Raw genomic sequence first — 22,776 nt, 5'->3', positions numbered from 1 at the left:
TTGCACAGACTGTGAATGATAAAACCTTCTGGCTTGAGGAAATTGATTCTGGCAGAAATCTTGGTTCAGCTTGATTCTTTTGGTTCCCATAGGCATCTTTGGGTGACAATAAAAGCTCTGTGTCTGGAGCAAACATAGAGTCACAACAATTATTTGCAAAGTGAACGTCTAGTCATCTGGAAACAGAAATAAATAAATTCAGCATGAGTATCAAAAGCAAAAGTCAAGGGGCATAAAGACACTTAATTAGAAACACCTATATGCCCTCCTGTGTGTAAACATACCCAGAGAAGTCCTGGGCTCTTTATCTGTCACTGGAATATAGTGCTTTCTTGCCTGGGTGTGTGTTCGGCTGATGACACCATACCATTTCACAATCAAGGTGGAAATGAAAATAACAATCAAGAAAAACACTTCCCTCATTTCTCATGATTTTTTTTATTTAACATATATAGTACATGTAAACAACTGGCATAAAATTCATAAAAATACAATACTCCTATGCAGTATCACTTTATTCCTGATACAAACTTTCATTTTCTCATTAATATCACTGGCCTATTTTAACACTATTTTTTTTTTGCCAAGCATTTTTAGAGGCTTATCTTTTTAAAGAAATACAGCCCCAACTTTGTTTTTGAAAATGTCATAGCGATAGCTATTTTGATTGCCTCTTTGCCCATCCTTACTTTCCTCACACTAAAGCAAAAATATTTTTAAATGCTAAAAATATGCAAAACACTGAGCTTTAATACTGTTTTGTCATGCCTATGGAACCTGCTACCAATCTGCATTGCCATCAAAGGTGCGGATGCTCCACAGCGCTGGTGCTGTGAGCAGGGACCTTCAGGTCTCTGCTCCGAACTGGCTCCCCTAATATATAGCCATATTTTGCTGGGGGTTACATTCATAAACACTGCTACAAAAGGATCCTTCTGGAAAAAGCTAATTTATACTACTTTTAATGGTTCCCAGCAAATGAATAAGTTATAATAGTATTTTTAATGCTTTTTTCCTATACAGAATTTAGACTTATTACATGTGAACTTATTTGGAAGGAAATTACTGGGGGTGAGAAAAATACAAAATAAATGTAAAACTATAATTTTTAAAAATTGTAACTGCTGGATGTACACAGCCACACTCAGGTGAGAAACAATCACAGATAAGCAGAACGCACCTCCCTCTCCCTGTCCATGTCGACTCCCATCCTCAGCCTCAAGTGTCGACTGCCCATTTTCCTGGACTGTTGTGCATCATCGCTCAAATGTTGCTTTTAATCCACAAATCATGGGCTGCTTCCCATTTTCTAAAACTAGCAAAAGCCTAAGAAATAAAAACAGTCAACCAGCAAATGAGAAACAGTGGCCACAAATCTGAAGAACACTGCCAGAGTCCCTCTCCTGGGCCGCCTCCAGGGAAGGAGCATCCCTGGGAGCTTCAGCTCTGGGCACTGGGGCAGGGCTTGGGGGCGGTGCTTCTCTGAGGGCACACTCCTCAGCCTTTGCAGCTGACTCATGTCACCAAGCTGCTGCTTCCCCGGGACCAGGCCTGCCCTTGGGCTCTGGTAAGAAGGTAGAAAGGGAACAGTGGCTTCCAGGAGTGGGCACCAGAAACCATGCCTGAGGACTGAGGTCTCAAGGACAATCCACAATGAGGTTAATCTGCCCGTGGTTAAGAAAGAGAAGCAGTATAATTAAATGTGTAGTCAGTCAGCCATAGTCACGGTTTGCTTAGAATTTAAAACCCTAAAACCTTTTCTCAGAGCTATGAGGTTTCATCGTTTTGAAGAATCTCATTTCACACAAATTAACTTCTAAGAAACAAAAATTCATACAAGGAATTCAAAGAAGGTGTAGAAATTTTTCAAAACAAAAATAAATAGGAAGAAAAAAACTAAAGAGGAGGACAAAATATACTCATTCCTTATACTGCAATGATGGTTTTTAGAACCAAAATTATAACATAAGGCTTAAGGCTTTGTCTTATTAAAGACAGGCAATCTTAAAAGTAAAATATAGAAACTCCATTTATCATTATTCTTTACGTTTTTGACAGCAAAATTAGTCATGTTTTATTGTATCTTAATAGTAAAAGAAAAATTACCATGTACTACAGTTTACTGTTCCACTATAAATGATGTCTACTCAAATATACATTAGTTTCTAGATGCACTATATTTGGGGTTGTTCAAAATAGTTTTTCTTAAAACTATGATTAAACATGAAAAAATTTTAAAGTGGTTTAAAGGTATTAAAATATAAACATTTGAATAATGCTAAAAAATGAGAAAAATACACTTACCATTAATTTTTTTAAAACCAAGAATAAGTACTTGATAAGCAACTAAATGAGTAAACAGTACTTATTTGACAGAAAATGTGGGGAAGAGGAGAAGAGAGAGATCAAGAGAGAGAGGAAGAGAGAGAGAAAGAGACATCATAATGCCACATGGCTGGAAGTTAAGGGAATTTCCTAACCACAAGGTCCAAGAGTTTGGATTAATAATGGGCAGGAAAAGCTTCATTAACAAGAGAACAGAGAACAAAAAGAGCACAAGGAAGTAAAACAGACAGACAGTTCTACATAGCAAACACTCCATGTCTGCCCCATCTACTGTAACTCAAGCTGATGACAGGGGCTGACATGACCGAAGAACTTACAATCATCACTGAAATGTCCAAAAGACAAGAGCAAGAGGCAGAAAAAAGAAGCAAGGGGCATTAATAGTTCTTACACTATAAAATCAGCCCCTACATTGTCAGAATTGTCCTGTATTTTCATGTCATCCTTGTCACAACCCATTGTGTTTTCTTTATACAGGTAGCTTTGCTCACTTTAGCACAAATATTGAAGTCAAGTCCAAGCATATACTCATTTGCATAGCAAATTTTAAAGGGTGCATTGAAATAGTAACCAATTGATAAAGGTGTAAGTCATTTTTATAATTAGAATGACATTCAAATTGACCAAATAAAACGTTTTCTATTTGAAAACAGTTACCTATAAAAGTTTTGGGGATATGAACAACACATAACTTAGCAAAACATTAAAACCATTACTGATGTAGTTCTCCGTAGGCAGCGGTTCATGTAGCAGTCATTCTTTTACAACTTCCAGGACTTTGTAAACACTGTTCTGGAATACAGTGGTGAAGTGAGGTTTGGAATCCTTCACCAAGAGGTTACATAAGGGAGTTTTCCCAGCATTGACAGGATCTTCTACATCCCAAATTTCAGGCATACTGCAACCAGGCCTAGAAAAATGAATGTACATGTTAAAAATCAATGTGCATTATATAACTGCAGAGAAAGCAGAGCACTTCTTATATTCCTGACCTCATTTCCTTTTTTCCACTTAAATTACTTTAGTTTTTAAACAATCCTGTTATATAGCTATTTATGTTTTTATAAGCTGCTGTGACTCACCTTAGGACAAGGTCAATACAGCAAAGGTGACTATAAGGAAAGAAACAGACCTGCAGATACATATATGCAGGTGTTGGGGAAAGAGACACCTCAGTTAAACTCTGCCTCAGCTACTTATCAAGAATGTGGTTCTGGGCAGGTAGCTTCCCTTGGTCTTAGTTTTCACATTTGTAAAATGGGGAAATAAACACCCATGACAAATAAACACTCTCTCTCTCCCTCTCTCTCTTGATCTCTCTCTTTTCCTCTTCCCCACATTTTCTGTCAAATAAGTACTGTTTACTCATTTAGTTGCTTATCAAGTACTTATTCTTGGTTTTAAAAAAATTAATGGTAAGTGTATTTTTCTCATTTTTTAGCATTATTCAAATGTTTATATTTTAATACCTTTAAACCACTTTAAAATTTTTTCATGTTTAATCATAGTTTTAAGAAAAACTATTTTGAACATTTTGACAGGATTAATGAGAGATCAGGTATCTAGCACCATTCACACAGAAAAACATATGACATTGATTTAAAAAATTATAATGAACAAATATGCTTAGTTCACAGGGAAGCTGCATTAATTGTATAGATGCTCCTCAACTTACAATGGGGTATATTCCAATAAACCCATCATAAGTTGAAAATGCATTTAATACACCTAATCTACCCAACATCACGGCTAAGCCTAGCCTACCTTAAACATGCTACGAATACTTATATTAGCTTACAGTTGGACAAAATCATCTAATGCAAATGCTATTTTACAACAAAACATTGAATATCTCATGTAATTTATTGAATGCTGTACTGACACTGAAAAACAGAATGGTTGTATGGGTATTTGAAGTATACTTTCTACTGAATGCATATGGCTTTAACACTGTCATAAAGTCAAAAAATCAGTAGGTCAAAACATCTTAAATTGGACAGTCGATATTCTAGAATGAATCAATTTAAAGAAATTCTGGTAGTGTTGAGCATACATCTTAAACACTGAAATCTCAAAAGCAATATATTTTTATAAAGAATAGAATAAGTAAAATTGGCATCATATGACATTTGCCTAAATAAGTCCTTCAAAATAACAGTACCATTTATTTTAAATCAAGAACAGTTTTATAGATATAACTGTTAGATGCTGCTATCTACCTTTTGAGGAATTTTAAAAAACAGAAAAACATATGGGAAAATTATAGAGAATTGACAACTGCTCATGTTTTGTCATAATTGCTTCCCTTTTTATTTTTAAATAAGAGAAAAAAAAATTCCCAAGTCCCTCTTACGTTTAGTAGCAGTCCCTCCCTCACTCTCCTCCATGAGGCAAACACTGTTGCAGGGATGTACATCATTTTCCCTTTTTAAATAACATCTTTAATTTATAATAATCAGTCATTATAAAAGTATCAAAATATAGACCTACATACATTTTAAGAAATGAAAGTCACCATCATCTCCAATAGCATTTCTCAGAGGTGACTTCTATAAACAATCCAGCATATATCCTGCTGGAACTTTTTTTAAAAAAAATTATTTCAATAGCTTTTGGGAAACAGGCGGTTTTTGGTTACATGGATAAGTTCTTCAGTGGCAGTTACTGAGATTTTGGTGCACCCATAACCAGAGCAGTGTAAAGTGTACCCAGTGTGTAGTCTTTTATCCCTCACCCCACTCCTCGCTTCCCCTGAGTCCCCACAGTCCATATCATTCTTATGCTTCACATCCTGGTAGCTTAGTTCCCACTTATAAGTGAGAACACACAGTATTTGCTATCTGCTGGATCTTTTCTTATCCAATGTCAGACACACATATAGACACGGATATCATTATATACATAGACGCTGCGATGGTTAGTATTGAGTGTCAACTTGATTGGATTGAAGGATCAAAGTATTGTTTCTGGGTGTGTCTGTGAGGGTGTTGTCAAGGGAGATTAACATTTGAGTCAGTGGACTGGGAGAGGTCGACCCACCCTCAATCTGTGTGGGTACCATCTAATCAGCTGCCAGCATGGCTAGAATAAAAGCAGGCAAAAGAATGTGGAAGGACTAGACTGGCTGAGTCTTCTGGCCTCCATCTTTCTCCTGTGCTGGATGTTTCCTGCCCTTGAACATCAGACTCCAAGTTCTTCAGTTTTTGGACTCTTGGGTCTACATCAGTGGTTTGCCAGGGGGCCTTGGGCCTTCAGCCACAGATTGAAGGCTGCACTGTCAGCTTCCCTACTTTTGAGGTTTTGGGACTCGGACTGGCTTCCTCGTTCCTCAGCTTGCAGATGGCCTATTGTGGGGCCTCACCTTGTGATCATGTGAGTCAGTACTCCTTAATAAACTCCCTTTCATATATACAAGTATCCTTTTTTTTTTTTTTTGAGATGGAGTCTCCCTCTGTCACCCAGGCTGGAGTGCAGTGGCGTGATCTCGGCTCACTGCAAGCTCCGCCTCCCAGGTTCACGCCATTCTCCTGCCTCTGCCTCCTGAGTAGCTGGGATTACAGGTGCCCATCACCACACCCAGCTAATTTTTTGTATTTTTAGTAGAGATAAGGTTTCACCATGTTAGCCAAGATGGTCTCAATCTCCTGACCTCGTGATCTGCCCACCTCAGCCTCCCAAAGTGCTGGGATTACAGGCGTAAGCCACCGCGCCTGGCCACATCTATCCTATTAGTTCTGTCCCTCTGGAAAACTCTGACAGATGCTCTTGAGTTGTTTTTACAAAAATGGAATTATTCTGGGACTCTATACTGAACAATAAAATGTGGCACCATTTTTCCATCTCAGTGCATAAAGATCTACTCTATTGTTTCTAAAAGCTGCTAGTTCTCATATGTATTATTTAACCAATTCTTTACAGACAGATACTTTGTTTCCCATTTTGCCATTATAAAGCAATGCAGCTACAAGCAGTCTTGTGCAGAGCTCCCTTCTGCAAACTAAACCTCTAGAGCAGCAGTCCCCAATCTTTTTGGCACCAGGGACTGGTTTCGTGCAAGACAATTTTTCCATGGACTGGAGGGTGGGGGCTATGGTTTTCGGATGAAATTGTTTCACCTCAGATCATCAGGCATTAGATTCTCATAAGGAGCATGTACCCTAGATCCCTCGCATGTGCAGTTCACAATAGGGTTCATACTCCTATGAGAATCTAATGCTGCCACTGATCTGTCAGGAGCCAGAGCTCAGGCTGTAACGCTTGCTCACCCTTTGCTTACCTCCTGCTGTGAGGCTGGGTTCCTAACAGGCCACAGACCAGTACTGGTCCATGGCCAGGGGCTTGGAGACCCCTGCTCTAGAAGCAACATTATCACTCTGACAAAGGACTGCACAATTTTTTTCTTACCTTCCCTTCATCAAACTATCCCCTAGAAATGTTTTGCCAATGAGTGTTCCCATGAAGAGGGTTCAAGTGCACACTTTTTGCACATCCTTGCTGACACTGGTTTCTACTGACATGGAACACCTATGATCATATGGCTGGGCATGGGTTTTCTACCTTTTAATTTTCTCATACACGTCAAGGCTGAACTGTTACAACACTGAGGGCCCATGGTGGCAGAGAGTGAGACACACAGAAAGTAGAGAATGCCCCATAGTTTTCCTGAGTTCAACAGCTTTTAGGAAAAAGAGGGCAAACAGCTGTCTTGGAGAGCTCTGTTTGCCTTGTGCAACACTATTTAGTCCTCATCTGAGTTTCCCAAGGTTTCCCCAGGCCAGCCATCTGCAAATAGCATTAGTGGAAATCTGAATAATTTCCTTCTAAATACATGTATTCTATGTCAACTGTATTATTGGAGTAAAGAAAGCAGAGAACTGTAGTTAATTAAAAACTAATCTACAACTTGCATGCAAATAGATTTGAGTGTTTATATTTAAACACAGTGTCAAATATTTAAGGAATAATCAAGCCATACAATTAAGCCACTTGTAAATGAGATCATTTAAACATAGTGTTCACCAATTGCCAGGCACAGATTAAGCACTAGATAAATATTAGTCCCTCTTCCTCTTCCTCTCCTATCTGAGTTCCCCATCTGCTTCCCCCATTCCAACATACTTTCACAACCCAGCAATCTACAGCGGTTTCAGGCTGATCATAACTGAAATGGAGAGTGAAGGCCAAGGAAATAAGAAGGTCCCAAACCTGGCAGAAAGCTTTGTCAAGAAACCTCCTACTCTAAATGTAAACACTAGATAAATATTAGTCATTCTTCACTTTCCTCTCCTATCTGAACTCCCCATTTGCTTCCCTGTTGGGACAGAAAGCACAGCTTTTGTTTTGTGTCAAGGTTGAAGCAGAGTGGACCTGTCCAAGGTTTCCTGACAGTGTGTCATCGGCCTGGCTTAGATCTTGTACTAGATGGAGAGTGTTGTTTTAATGACTGGGGAAAACAGATGAGAGAGTCATTTTAATAGCTTCCTCCCACTCAACTCCTGCTGTGACAGACACAATAAATGGCAAGTCAGGGTCCAGATGGGGAAATCCAGCACACCCTCTTCTGCACCCCAATTCTCAGTCTGAGTGCTCATAAGTGACCTCAAGTCAGTTTAATGTCTGCTGATTTTGTTTAGTGTGCAAAGTTTATTGCCATATTTCCTAAATTTGCCTTCATATCCTTTCTTGTGTGGGTAAAACAGTGCTCTGCCTACCCAAACATGAGACTGTTAAAGCTATGCAAATCCAGGGAGCTCTCCCAACACTTTACGGCACAAAGCCTCTGCAACCTTCACATATTCAAACTCTATGTAGGGGTCTAGGAAAAAAAATGAACTCTCGAATTAAGGCTCACTGTTAGTTTGGAGAAAAAAGGTTATGAAAATTATTTTTATGTTCCAGTAACTTACAGTTGTTTCAAGAGAGTGAAGCCCACAGAAATAAAGAAGATCCTCATTCTGGTAGAAAGCTATGCTAAGAACTGAGTTCTTCCTATTGCAAATGTCAGCCTACCATTCATTTCATGTAATTTCCTGATAAGATCGTCATGAGATGCTTAGAACTTTTCTGTCCTAAATTTATATAACAATGTGAAAGGTGAGTATATGAATTTCATATATATATCCACAAACGCTTAAAACATTTTCTGAATTATTACAAAATAACATCTTCTATAAATCCTAACTGAATTCAAACCACATGGCACACATTCATAGGAAAATCATTCTACAATCAACAATTATTTTAGTTTCCTTGTGAACAAAGCTGTAGATACTATGTCACAGAACTATTTTTCACTCACCACTCAATATTTAACAATGTTGTCTTAATACCATATGTGTCACTGAAATATATGGTGGGCAAGTATGATCAAGCCACAAATATAGCAATCTCTTGAACACTTTTGGTTAGTTACAGAGTAGTAAGAATTTAAAAAATATTATTATTCCATAAAATAGTGTTTATTTCTGATAAAATTGTTCCTGTACTGTGTTCTTCATGAAGTGAATGTTTTGGTACTTTTAAAGCAAGCTACTGTCACGTGCTGTCCAGTCACTTATGTGCCACATTTCTAGATAGCTTTAGATTCACATCTGCTTTGAAGATCTTACTGTCACTTGGAGCTATACTCAGCTTAGTAAACAACTCTGTGGAAATAGAAACTTTATAAACCCAAGAGAATGTGGGTCACAGTAGAGTTATTTTCCCATTCAAATAAGACATGAAACACTAGGAAATAAAAGTTTCATTCTGAGTTGATGCTGACAGGGTATCCCATCCATTGACAGGACATGGTGTAGCACAGAGACCCGGTAAGGATAATGCGGCCCCTGGTGCTCAGCTGCCTGACTTCACCAAAAGAGACTCCCCATTACTTGGTTTCAGACCCTGAAAGTCTTTTGAAAGAAAATACATCCAACTTTAAATAAAAGTTTCTTTTAAAACATCAAAAGCAAATATGAACAATTTGGGAGATTATCAACTAGTGCCAATAAAATCTCTTTAAGGTAGTATACACATAGAAATCATTATTTAAAAAAAAAGATATTTATAAAGACTAGAAAACAAAGTCTCCAAATCATTATCTAAAAAGTTTTTTCAGGCCAGGCGTGGTGGCTCACGCCTGTAGTCCCAGCACTTTGGGGGGCCAAGGCAGGAGTAGCACTTGAGGCCAGGAGTCTGAGACCAGCCTGGCCAACATGCAAAACCCCATCTCCACTAAAAATACAAAAATTAAGCGGAGGCTGCAGTGAGCCCAGATCATGCCACTGCTCTCCAGCCTGGGCCACAGAGTGAGAGCCTGTTTAAAAAAAAAAAAAAAAAAGAGAGAAAAAGTTTTTCCATGTATATTTTATGTTACATACACACCCCCGCCACCAGCAAAGCATGTGCCATGTGCTTGAATTAACCTTCGTGTCTTACGATTATAAAATGTTAACTGTGTTGATACTCACTTGGATCTTCTTACACACCATGACTCTTCTAGAATGTAATAGTTCACTTTTAACTTTATCAGTTCTCGCTTCACTTCTTCGGCTGCTTTCCGACTATACATTGAGTATACTATTTTCGTTCTGGCTCTTTAAAGAAAAATAATTGGGCATAAAATTTTCAAGACTAAAACGATACAATAACACATTTGGAAGAAAGCACTGAATTAGACTAGAAGACAATGAAGAATAATCCAGTCAGGAGGAAATTCCCCATGGAAGTTCCCGCTAAGGGGCATCAGTGAGGTCAAAAGCAGAAGGCAGAAGGAGGACAAGTCGTGGGAGAAGAGGGTGACCTTTAATACACCCCTACATTTCCAAACTTGGTCTCTTTGTGTTTGTTCACTTATTTATTTGTCTTAAATTCTTCACTACTCTATCACATGTAAGAGTAAGGTACCCTGTGTGTGAACAGGGATGAACTACAACAAACACAACTATAGGACTACTCTGAAGCTGCAACAGTCCCAAATTTGATATCAACAATAATTCACATTAAATGGTTCTTCGTTTTATTTCTAGATTTAAGAAAAACTAAACTTATTTGACAAAATTGGTCTGGAAATTAGCTTGATGAGATTGATTTTTTAATGAAAAAGCTTATTTGTGAATGTACATGCCATTGTTATGCAAAAGAAGATGCTAATAAGATTCACCTAATCACTTTGAAAATGAATAGCTTCACCTGCCTTAGAAACTGCATAAAAAATTAAATTAAAAAAAAATTTAGACAACATGTCTCTAAATTATTTTTTAAAGTCTCAAAAAAATCTAAAAAAACATAAAACACCCAAGATCATTCTAACAGGCTATACTGGTGAAAACCAGAATAAACTCCTCTTTGAATGGGATTCTATTTCAAATGACTTCTCCAAACTCAAGAAAAATCACCTATGAGAAAACTTAATAAACACTCTAAGCTAAACTCTCCAGGGAGTTACAGGATGAAAAGGACTTGGACATTTTAGAGCCCTGTTAACCTGTGGGAAAGTGCGATAGTATGACTTCTTTTTTCTGCCTGGTAGAGAAGACAGCCCCCAAAGTTGTCGCTTTCCTGCCCTGTGAAGCCTTAACGGATTTGTTTAGAGCTTAGCAGTCTTATTTCAGCTTTCTGCTCCCTGACTCGATAAGCCTCAGTTCATCATATCCTTTTGGAACATTCCTCATTACTTTGCTGGTGTCCTCCACTCACTGTCTGTTTGCATGGGAGGTTTGTTTTGATGATGCGAGACTGTGCACTGACCTCAAGCCTGCGTCTTCATAATGTGGATGATTCACAATGGGTCGAAGCGCAGAGAGCTTAACACTTGCCATCGTGGGCATGGCACCTGCAAACACTGCATCTGGAAAGGAAGAGGAAGGTCTCAGGAAGACACTCACTGAGGGTGAGAAGGGGTCTCCTTCAAGTTTAAATCAATTATTTCACAGGTAACAGAGCAGAGGTCCAGCAGGTTCATGACTTCAAGATTCAATGGCAGAACTAGAATGAAGTCATATGGCTGATAAAGTAGCAGTTGGCAGCCAGGCCTGGGTAAACTATTTTCCTTGGAAAATAGAGCTTCATCATCTCATCATTAAAGATTTCTTTCTTTCTTTAAAGAAAAATCTTAGAAATCTTTCCTGAATCTAAAAAAGAAGTATCAAATGGACTAGGAAAGCTTTATAGTAACAAGGAGTTCTGGAAGATGATTTAGTATTCAATCATTTGATACTCAGATGACAACAAAGTCTCCCTTTCCACACACATGAATAAAATGTCACATTCCATGAGTCTATTTCAAGAAGGAATGTGAAGGACTAATATTAAAAATACATTAAGAAAATAAGCACAGTAAAAATTATTTTAAATGTGGCATTTATGACTGTGAATAAATTTTGAAAAAATTAAAATCTATAAAAAATGGCAGAATAAATTACTAGGAACATATGTATAATGTTTCCCCTGTAAACCATTTAAACAGGATTGATACCTCCTTTGTTTTAGATATTCTAAAAGCAACATTGCTTAGAAAGAGTGAGATCAGTGGAAACAACTAGGGTTTAAAAGTTTGCAGTGGTATATAAAATTGTGGGAAAAACAGTTAAATAATATGATTTTTTTTTTTTTTTTTACCTGGTTTAGTACTATATTTGATCCATTCTATAAGTTCTTCTTGCGGCAAATTGCTGAACTCCCCTACAATATTCCACTGGGTTTGCAGATTTGCTGAACCTTGTATTGACATTGCTGCTAATATAGCAAAAACAACAGCACCAGGATGTACTTTGCAAAAGAGCCATCCAAATAGCTGAAACCAAATTAAGAATACATTGGTAATTGTTAGTATAAAGTAGTATGCATCTGTTATGCAAAACTTCTTCCCAGAGAAGAATGTGGCCTCTGCTAGAGTCCCAAATAAAGGATTAATTATCCTAAAGAAAAAGCCCCAAAATAATAATCTTTGGGATCAAAAGAATTCTACCATCAGCCTCATATAAGTGGAACACAATGTAGGAAGCTCTTTGCTCAATCTGCTTTCTCTACTCCCAGATTCAAGTAAAGGCACAACCAATTTACAAGGCCCAGTGCAAAACAAAAATGTGGGGTCTCCTGTTAAAAAATTATTAAGACGTTCAAAACAGCAGCAGCAAACATTCAACCAAGTTCAGGGTCCTTCTAAATGCGAGGTCCTGTGTGACCAGCAGGAACCCCACACTTGCAAAACCTGCCCTGGGTGACACTTTCTATTAGGTTGGTGCAAAAGTAATTGCAGGTTTTGCTATTTTTAATGACAAAATCCACAATTACTTTTGCACCAACCTATATCATCAGTCATGCTGTGGGATAAGACTCAAGATTAAAGGCTTCCAACCAGCCTCCTTTCCTGTGCCTGCCTGAAGGGGTCAGAAAGGTGGAAAGTAGTGCCTTTCTAACATAATACAACATTCTGATTGGGAACCTCAAGGCTGGCTAATTTTTTCCACATGCAAATAGTCCACACTCCACAACAACACTTTGTTCTCTTGATCTTTCTCTACGTGTCTACAGAGCTAGATTTCAAGTTTCTTGAGGGCTTATAAACACTGGCTTTTGACTTTTCTGTCCACTACTCTCTCCTCTATTCCTAGAGTGCACAGTGTAGGTGCTTAGTGACTATCTGCTACATTTAAGGGAGGTGCTGCTGTTGTACCTAGGCTGGTTGACTGATGGAAAGGTGACACTAGGGAGAAGCATAAATCTGTGAATACAGAACAAGGAGGCAGTTATCCAGGAAAAATAAGCAGCAAACCGCCAAGGAAGGCTTAAACTAAATTTTAAAAAGCACAAGTCAAGAATGTGCACACAAATGTGAACCAAATGAAAAAAAAAAGTTAAGTTTGATACTAAAAAAAGAATATATAATTTTGAAATTGTTAGAATTATTTGTGATATGAATGTCAAAACAAAAAAGGTTATTATTTGTACAATTAAGCTCTGCTTTCTGTCAGCACCTGCAGTAATCACTCATGAACTCAGTCTGTACTAAATCGGTATTTGTTGTACACCAACAACTATTTTAAATCTTTAGAAAGATAAAAAATGATCAGCTTTGGCCCTTACCCTTTAAGAAAGATAAGTACAAAACCATGAAGAGCTTTAACTATAATCACTTAAAAGACTTTGTAATTCATTATTTTAGGGCCACTCAATAATAAAGGCTAAAATTATCATAGTAGCTATACTCCAACATAACATATTACCTGTCTTGAGCAGATCAGTGATGCCATAACACACATGTGTGGTGTCAAGAAGAGTTTTAGTCTCATAATTAAAATACCAAGGGCCGTATATGCTAACAATTGCAATGCATGGTAAACCAGCTGAAAGAAAGAAGAAAATGTTTTTTACTCCTACTGTTTGTGAAGTTTAAGAATACTAAGCTAGCAATATGCAGAAAGGGGTATGTTCTCCTTAGTAACAAAAAATACTACTACTTTGGTTTCTGAAATTTCTAAAACAATTCTTAAAATTCACTTTCAAACTGTTCCATTTTAGTGGAAGGCTACAATTATAAAGTCATTAAGGCAAGTGTTTCTGTGATTCTCAGAGTCAAACCTGTGGTTAATAAAGCCCACATTTTTTAATCTACCTTGATGCTACCATCAGACCAAGAAAAGACAGAAATGACTGCTGCCTCAAGATCTGAGGGCTCCATTTTGGAACTGCCCTCAAAACCAGACTGGACCACTAGGAGAGGGGAGCAGTAACCAATCACATCTCTGAGGCCTCAAGCAAGATGAGCAGTGAGGAAAGTGATTTCCAATCATGCAATAGACACCTCACATGTATGTCTAAATGGGCTCCAGAAATCAACTGCCATTAGCGTAAAGATGATCAGAGCAGAACAAATGAGTTTCCTAGTTAATTTTAACGAATGAATGGTCAGTGAATATGCATGTAGCATTCTCATAAAAACACATAACAGGCTGTTTTCAAGATGATTGCTGACAATTGCCAACAAAGTTAGAAACTGGAACTAGAAAGGAAAGTCCAAATGCATGCAACTTTAAGATAAGTAAAATTATAATGATATTAAGTCTTTACCTCTCCATGATCAAACTGCTGTTTTCTGGAACAGAAAAAAATATATTGCTATCAATTCATTATTGAAGCACTTACTTCATACATTTGCATTTTCATCTTGCAAATAGGAATTTTACAACTTCTATAACATTCTCTCAGGACACACAGAGGCAAATCAAAATAACTAAAAGTCACATGCCAAAACTGGTGCTATACTCTTTTAAGAAAATTTATGAAGAATGATCATATTGTATTATATCCTATTTGACTACATGGGTATTTATTAGGACAACAAAGGCACACTGTGGTGTCCCAGCTCCCTCACTGGTGATACCCTAGCAAAGCATGGAATGAAAAAAACCTTTGAGATTTTCACTAGGCAACCAAGTAGAGATAACAAATAGGTGCTTATATGTGTAAATCTGAGTTCAAGGGAGAAGTCTGGGTCAGAGACAGAAACGTGTGAGTTGACAACGCACACCTTCTCTTTCTTAAGCACTGATATGTTCCCAAGACCTAGAGTAATACCTGGCACTTAGAGTTCAACATTTTTAATGAATGAACAAGTGTATCAATAAACTGTTAATCCAGGTAGCATATAATCTGAGAATCTAGCCTCAAAAAGACTGATATATTAGCAAACTCAGGACACACAAGGGGCTAGTGAAGGAGATGAAACAGTTCTTTCTTTATTCTTCTTTCACACCAAGTAAAAACTATCAGTTACCATTTGTTGAGTACTCACAATGTTAATATGCTTAGTACATTCCATTAACTCTAATCCTACAACCATTCATTACCCCAATTTACAGCCAAGGAAAGGAATCACAGAGCTAGTAAGTGGCAGCCAGGACTATATTCTGCCTGACTTCAGAGCCAATATACTTTTTACTACATCATGCTGCCTCTATCCCACTTTACTTCCTGGGTCTTTGAGTAAAGAGAATATTGGCATTCATGTCTTTGATAGTTAAAATTTATGTCCTACTCTTCTCCTTTTTACACTGGCTTTGGTAGTTATGCAAAATAAAATGTCAACATGCCACTCCTCTTCCAAAAAAGAGCTCTGATCCTATTTGAACTGAAAACCCCATGAAGCTCAATGGTTTCCTATCATTATTTCTATAGGTGAGTTATTACTCTTGAAGGGACAGCTTTGTTTCTGTGAAAAGTTCCACCTTCCTCTTCCAGAGTTGCGTACTACAGCTGAAACTTTGTAGCTTCTTCCTGAGCTCTGCAAAAATAATTTCACCTCAAATGAAGAAAAATTTTGGCATTGTAAACCAGAACGTTCTTCTTTCCCTCTTAGCCCTCAACTCAAATGTTACAGGTATAAACATATACCTGTATATGTTACAGTAAATTGTTTCTAAATGAGAACAAGGATTTTCTCAGGAGTATGTGCAATAATTTACCATTATGTTGGCAGAGACTTGGAGGTAAGGGAATAATACAAGGGTGTGTATATTCAAATTATAAAAGAAAATATAGGGCCAGGCGCAGTGGCTCATGCCTATAATCCCAGCACTTTGGGAGGCTAAGGCAGGCAGATCACGAGGTCACAAGTTCAAGAGCAGCCTGGCCAATATGGTGAAACCCCTGTCTCTACTAAAAATACAGAAATTAGCTGGGCATGGTGGTGGTTGCCTGTAGTCTTAGCTGTTCAGGAGCCTGAGGCAGACGAATCGCCTGAATCCAGGAGGCGGAGGTTGCAGTGAGCCGAGATCCTGCCACTGCACTCCTCCAGCCTCGGTGACAGAGCAAGTCTCTGTCTCAAAAAAAAGAAAAACTAAAAAAAAGAAAATATAGATACATACACATTCGACAATCCTTCTCCCCCCAAAATCCCACAAAAGAATAAAAGTAGAGTTAAAACTACCTTCACTCCATCCTCTAATCCCACACTCTTAATAATTACAGGATTTATCTTTCCAGATCACTTCTATGCACAAACACATAAAAACCTCTAAATTTTAAACAGAAGTATAATTATCCTATACACACACACATTGGCAATTTTTAAAATTCAATAATGTATACTGGACCTATTTCCATAAAGATGGCCTAACATTCCACTCTATGATTGTATCATAGTAGATATTTTGGATGTTTCCATTTCTCACATAACACACGATACTACAAAAGGCATTTCTCTCCATCATCTCTGTATTTCTGTGAGCATCTCTAGAGGGTACACTTGCACTGGTGGAACCTACAGGGCTAAAGGACAGACCCACTATATGTTTTACTGTGTATTGCCAAACTTCCCTCCCATCTACTACCTCCCACTCCTGCAAGCATTGGATATACTATTAATTTTTAGAAATATAAGAAGTGAAAAGGTCTTCACTTTAATCTAAATGTCTTTACCATAGGATCAAGACTACCTTCTCATGTTCATTAGTCATATGTAAATACTCACTCATTGAACTACTATTCTTTACTATCTTGCAGGCACTGTATATAAACTGTTGAACAAAAATGATTGCTCCCTTCAGGAGATACAGGTCAGACATCAACATTTAAGTACAAAGAGTGACAAATGGTAAGAGAGTAAGATAAAGGGTGTGATGGTGGAAAATACCAAGCATGCTATAGGCCTCTCTAACTCTCAGGTTATAAACATACCCTCTTGGTTAATTCTGGGGTTTTAGCTTTTTTCTATAGATAATTCTCTGCTTCACCTGAAATTTATTTTCTGTAAAAAGTGAGGTATGAATCCAGTTTTATATTTCCCTGCTCATTTCCCAAAAGGCAGTCCACTGGTCCTAAAACCACTCACATAATAATTTACTTTCCCTGCTGAACTGAAGTACAAAACTGTGTCCTTTGAGTGTAGATTATGTGCAGGGCTACTGTCAGACTGTACTGGATAACATCTGAGGGATGAATAAGTGATGTGCTGTGTTCTGCACAGATAGGAAATAAGAAGAAACGCCAGGAAGGGAAATGACCACAATAAAAACATCAATTATCAAATATTAGGTAGACAACATGTGAGTATAAAATTAATACACTGTAAATATCTATTTAATAAATGAACAGAGGAGGTAACAAAATTCTTAATAGCATATTTACCTTACATGTGTCTGTTGTTTAGCTAAGACACCCCACATATCACTAATAATCTGTAAATAGATTTTGAAACACTTTAGAAAAGCTGTGTTGGGAAAAATGATATTTTAAATAAAGTATCTTCTAAACTGTAAAACTTTTAATGAAAATATAAGTATAGAGAATAAGAGATAACTCAGAAAATAATAATCACAACAACATAATCTTATATTTGTGTAGTATCTGATCAAAGCTAATATTCAATAACCCTGTTGGGTAGATTGTATCATCCTCATTTTGTAAATGAGCAACAGGCTCATATGGATTAAATGATCGCCCTGTAGGTATACAACTACTAAGAAGCACTGCAGTCTTGAAACCAGATCTTCTGGCTTCAAATTCACATTCAGTGCTGCTTCCACCATGCCAATGTTGTTGGCCACACCTCTTCTTAACAGTGCACACGGAAAACTGGAGAGTTGGCTCAGAGGTTGATAATCACAGCTAGAAGCATTCAAAACACAGTCACTGTGCTTTCACATTTAGCAATAACGAGGAGGTCATCTAATCTAAAATCCTATCTCCAGTACAAATATTCTCTACAACACTGCTGACAGGCTGTAATCCAGCTCTCAGAATCCACCAGCTGCTGCTTGAATCTGTAACACTCTCCTTATCAGTTGAGATCAGTTCTGGTCAAAAGTCCTACCGCCTGGAATTGGCCATGATTCTAAGGAGCCAGATTGTGTGTAACCTTATTTTCAAGGCGCAGGCTTTTACCGTATTTCAAAGTAATTGTCCGCTTTCCATCTGAATCTTTTCTTCTTTAAACGAAACAGCCTAGCTAATAGTTTTCATCATCTCTCACCACTCAGGTTGCTGTCTTTTGCATGTGTTCTGGATGGCCAGTGCTTAGTATTTTTTGAGTACCCACTAGGTTCAAATCCACATAAACTATATAAAAGTGCAAAGCACACACAAAGCCTAGCACACAGCAGGAACTGACTATTAACTGATTAGAGATGAAAAGTGCATTGGAGTGCACAGCTGAATACCAGACGTAGCCCAATGACAGGGGAAGGTGCAGAGCCCGAGTCTCACTCTTCCCTTGCTTTTAAGTGGACATGATGTGAGGCTCCTAACAACATCTTTGATCTTTCAGTTCTGTATGTTAAAATGGAGATAACATTCGTCTACCCCATAGGGCTGTCGAATAACCAATTTAAATACTCATGTGAAAATGTTCTATACAAAGCAGAGTACAAATATGTAATATGAACACTTGTTATAATATAGAATATTCTACAAATCAATGACATTGTGTTAACACAGGAATCACTGGCTGCAGACCAGGAAGCTTTTAAGGTCTGTCATCTCTTTTCCGTCACAGATTAACTCTGTTCATTCTCTTAAGACACATTTGGTTACAGAGTGCACAATTCTTGAAAGAAAAAAAGAAAGGGAATATCACACTTGCTTTGACCTTATTTATATCTGGGCTTTGAATTTTATTATCAAAGCCAACTTGGGGACCTAAACATTTTATCTAGTTCATCAACACATTGCAAATACTGTTTTTTCTTTCTGATTAATAATAAACACAATCCAGTAGTTATTGCACACTGCACAAATCACTTAGAAAGGTATATTTTAAATATTTTAGGGAACTATTACATTAAAGGTAAAAGCCAGTGATAATTTACACAGGCAAGTTGTATCTGGGTCAATATGGTCTCTGATCATGCCTTCCAAAATACATGACTATCAAAACTTGAGCCATCCTTTTCCGATGTCTGTTTTATGCTAGCAGACAGAATATTTTGAAGCTATATAAATGTCTATCAAAAACTATCATTAAGAAAACATAGAATATGTTACATTAAGCCCATACAAAACGTTGTATCAGATTAATGTGGCCAAGTATATGCAACTACTATGTAAAAACAAGAAAATATTCTATTATAAGAAAGAGCTCTTAAGTGATGGACATACCTTTCTAACAATAGCAATAAACACTACAAGAACAACTGGAAGCAATAATGTCTTTGTGTATCTCAGTGGAGTCTGAAATTCAAAGAGATGTTTTGTTAGAAGGAAATATTTTAACCAAACAAAATTTCATTTCAAATAATGAAATAGGTAAATTTCTGAAAGTAGAGAAATATGAACATTCACCAATCTACTCACTGACTGCCATCATAAAAAGGAAGGTGCATTTCCATAGAAATGAACTTCCCCAAAATGCTGAGTTGAAACACTAAAAATATAGTACCCAAACACCTGTAAGTGTGAAATGTGACTGAAGAGATTACTGTTCACTTTTTGCATGCTACTTATCTAACAGAGAGACCAACTTAATATTCATCTAAGGTACGTAAAGCTCCTTAAATGGAATAAGCTTTTCCTGTATATTTTGTGGGGGATAAAAATAATATCCTTGAAACACACACACGCACGCACACACACACACACACTTTCTCACGCATAAACAAAATAATGATCTATGTTTGAGGGGAACAAAAGACTTTTACATTTTCTTTAGTAGCAGAAAAAAAAATAGAAATAAGTTTAATAACAAAGCCCTACACATTGTGAGCCTGTGCACCTCTCAATTACCTCTCCACCCAAAAAACCACTGTCAAAATTTTGCTCTTTTATACTTTTTTTACTTTTATGTGTGTTAATTATGGATTAATAAGACTATATCATTTTGTTTACTCTGTTATATATCTTAAGCATCTTTCCATGTCATCATGATATCATATTAGGAAATACCATGTTAAATTTCCCCCTCTTCTCCACTGTATGGGTGTACCATAATTGGAACATATGTTCCCTGAACTGACACTACTCTGTCTCTACAGCACAGTCCCTGTGAGTTAAGATACTTACAGTGATGAGGAATGGTATGCTGGAAACAGCTTTGCTATTTTCTTCAAATTAGCTGAAGTCATACTATGCCTCAATAATTTCTTTCATCACATAGCTTATGTTTAATACTCTCAGGTTGTAGCAGTATGTATGATGTTCTCAATAACGTTAAAGAACTTCTACCACATCCTAATTCTCTAATATTTGAAGGAGTCTTGAACCCCTACGAACATGCATTTCAATGTCTTGCAAGATGTGCTTCCTTTGTTTCAGCAGGTTTAACACTAAAACTCATATACCTTTGTCAGCCATTGTGTGTCAAAACCATTTGCCAGAACACAATAAATGAAGACTGACAGGCCACTGGAGTAAACAGTACCTCTGCAGAACACACTCAACTCCGAATGGCTGGTAGATAAAAGTTTCCTGTGTGGTGCCCTGTCATCCACTGGTCTGGAACTCTGGACACTGGGCTAACACAGTGGGATCATGAGGGAAACTAATATGTCAATAGAGTATTGTTGGCCAGTTTCATATACACACACATACCACTCTGAAGGAGTGACACAGATGATGTAATTAATCAGTACCACATGGATGGTGTTAAAAATGCACATATATGCATGCTTGTTGAACTAAACCAGCTCATAAAGTATTGCAAATTAATATTTTATTTAAATATTTACTTATTTAAAATATCAAAGTACTTTCCTATGTATTATCTCATTTTGTCTTCACAATATCTGTTTATGGCATGCTACTAGAAACTAGTAAACTACAACACGAGGAATGAGAGTTGCTTGTTCAAGAACATCAAGCAAAATTGCAGGCTTCTGTCTCACAATCCACTAAACTACTCTCTGCTTTCCTTCTAAATCTCTGAATACAGTTTTAGAAAGAAAAATGCTGTTGGAATGAAAAGCTTGGACTTGATGTTTCAAAGCAAATATCTATTTAAATAACCACAAAATGAGTGGAAATGTAAGAGTTTGAGAGCTTGACTAAATTAATGCTATCACTGAAAAATGGCAACTTGAAATGCCTGTGTTGACTCACCTAGAAAACCACTGCTAGTCTGAATGTGTATTTCTAAATTATCAAAATGAGTAAAGGCCATATATCTCAGGGAGCTGCACTAAAGTAAATAGAAAAATCTTCCTCTAAGCTGCCAGATTTTCCTTTTCCTTCAAACTGAGATAACAGCACATAAAGAGTCTGATATAAGAGGAGCACCCTTTATGAAAAATGTATGGGCCAAAACCTTAGGAAACAGAACTAGAAATCACATCTTACCTCTTTTTCCATAAAGTCAAACTCCGCTGCACAGGTATACAATAAAGTATCAAAATCCTTATAACTAAAGAATTTTGATGTTAATAAGTTGCCAATATGAGCCTGGTAAGAAATAAAGTTACCATTACATTAAGCCATACACTGCAATAATATATTTTAATTTCAATAGTATCTGAAAATAGTTTTCATTACATTATGGAGCCCACCGTTCCCACACCAAGCCTGCTTTTGTTAAAGAAGGAAATGCTATATCCTCCACCTTCACAGTTCCCTTCTTTTGCTGAATAGTGATAGCTCCAACGACACCCTACCTTCCACACTCATCAACATCCCAAAGGCTTTTTCCCTTGGGTTTTCCCAGCTTACTGTGCTAAACCTGGTGAAGCAGGCTACACAGCATCTCCCTTGCTGGAGCCTACCAGCAGCTCTGGGCTTGGGAACACATACAGACTTCTTTTAATCATAAAAGCACAAAGGACTACGGGGTAAAGGAAAGGAAATACGAATTCTGAAAAGGAGATTGAAAAGAGTACTTGAGTGAAGTAGAAATGGGCAGGCATTGGAATAAAAGGTACTTTTTGACTGACAATCACCTCTCATATAATTATTCACATGTTATCAAGGATTCTCACTCACACTGCCACATTTGCCTCCCACAAAAAGCCATGTGAGGAAGGTGGAATTATTTTCAATTTATAAATAGGAAAACTAGGGCACAAAGATATAAAACATTTGTCAAATGTTCAAGTTCATTATAGTCTAAAAAAGCAACAACCAAAGAAAAGAGGAGAAATTATATCTAGGACAAACCATGACTAAAATTCTGTATGATATCTACATGAAGCGGAAGGAACAGGATAAGAGTAGGAACTAGATGGTGGCAGGTATGTGATGAAGCGTTTCAAAATACTGTGTCTTGTTGGGAGAAGAAATGTATGCTGATAAGTGTAAGAAATCAATAGGAAGAATATACAGCAACTAAAATAGCATAAGAAAACAAATCCCAAACAAAATGAAAGAAATAAGTCCTAGTATTATGACAATTAGCATATATGTAAAGAGCATACATTCACTAATTAAGGGACAGATGCTCAAATTGGACTTAAGGGAAAAAAATCTAATATTATATTGTCACCAAAAGAAATACTTAAAAGTATGCTGAAAGATTGAAAACAGAAGAAT

At 37.2% G+C, this 22,776-nt stretch overlaps 1 protein-coding gene across 4 annotated transcripts in view; it reads right to left on the bottom strand.

Annotated features, from left to right (window-relative positions):
- Positions 1–419: 419 nt before the first annotated feature.
- DPY19L1 (dpy-19 like C-mannosyltransferase 1) overlaps positions 420–22,776 on the bottom strand; it is a 106,976-nt gene continuing 84,619 nt past the window's right edge. For 3 of the 4 annotated variants that reach the window (XM_055293440.2, XM_055293443.2, XM_055293442.2), the window contains exons 14-22: positions 21,595–21,696; positions 19,423–19,494; positions 17,455–17,504; positions 14,398–14,422; positions 13,554–13,673; positions 11,947–12,121; positions 11,077–11,176; positions 9,798–9,923; positions 420–3,256 (exon numbers count right to left, since the gene is read on the bottom strand). In XM_055293440.2, the coding sequence (XP_055149415.1) occupies positions 3,100–3,256; positions 9,798–9,923; positions 11,077–11,176; positions 11,947–12,121; positions 13,554–13,673; positions 14,398–14,422; positions 17,455–17,504; positions 19,423–19,494; positions 21,595–21,696 (927 nt within the window). In that variant the 3' untranslated portion in view covers positions 420–3,099. The remainder of the gene's footprint in view (positions 3,257–9,797; positions 9,924–11,076; positions 11,177–11,946; positions 12,122–13,553; positions 13,674–14,397; positions 14,423–17,454; positions 17,505–19,422; positions 19,495–21,594; positions 21,697–22,776) is intronic. The other variant, XR_008660145.2, reaches the window with a different exon arrangement.

Source organism: Symphalangus syndactylus, chromosome 9 (genome assembly GCF_028878055.3).
Source record: "Symphalangus syndactylus isolate Jambi chromosome 9, NHGRI_mSymSyn1-v2.1_pri, whole genome shotgun sequence".
Lineage (NCBI taxonomy): Eukaryota > Metazoa > Chordata > Mammalia > Primates > Hylobatidae > Symphalangus > Symphalangus syndactylus.
Note: the sequence above shows the minus strand (reverse complement) of the source record. Positions and strands in the feature narration are given on the sequence as shown.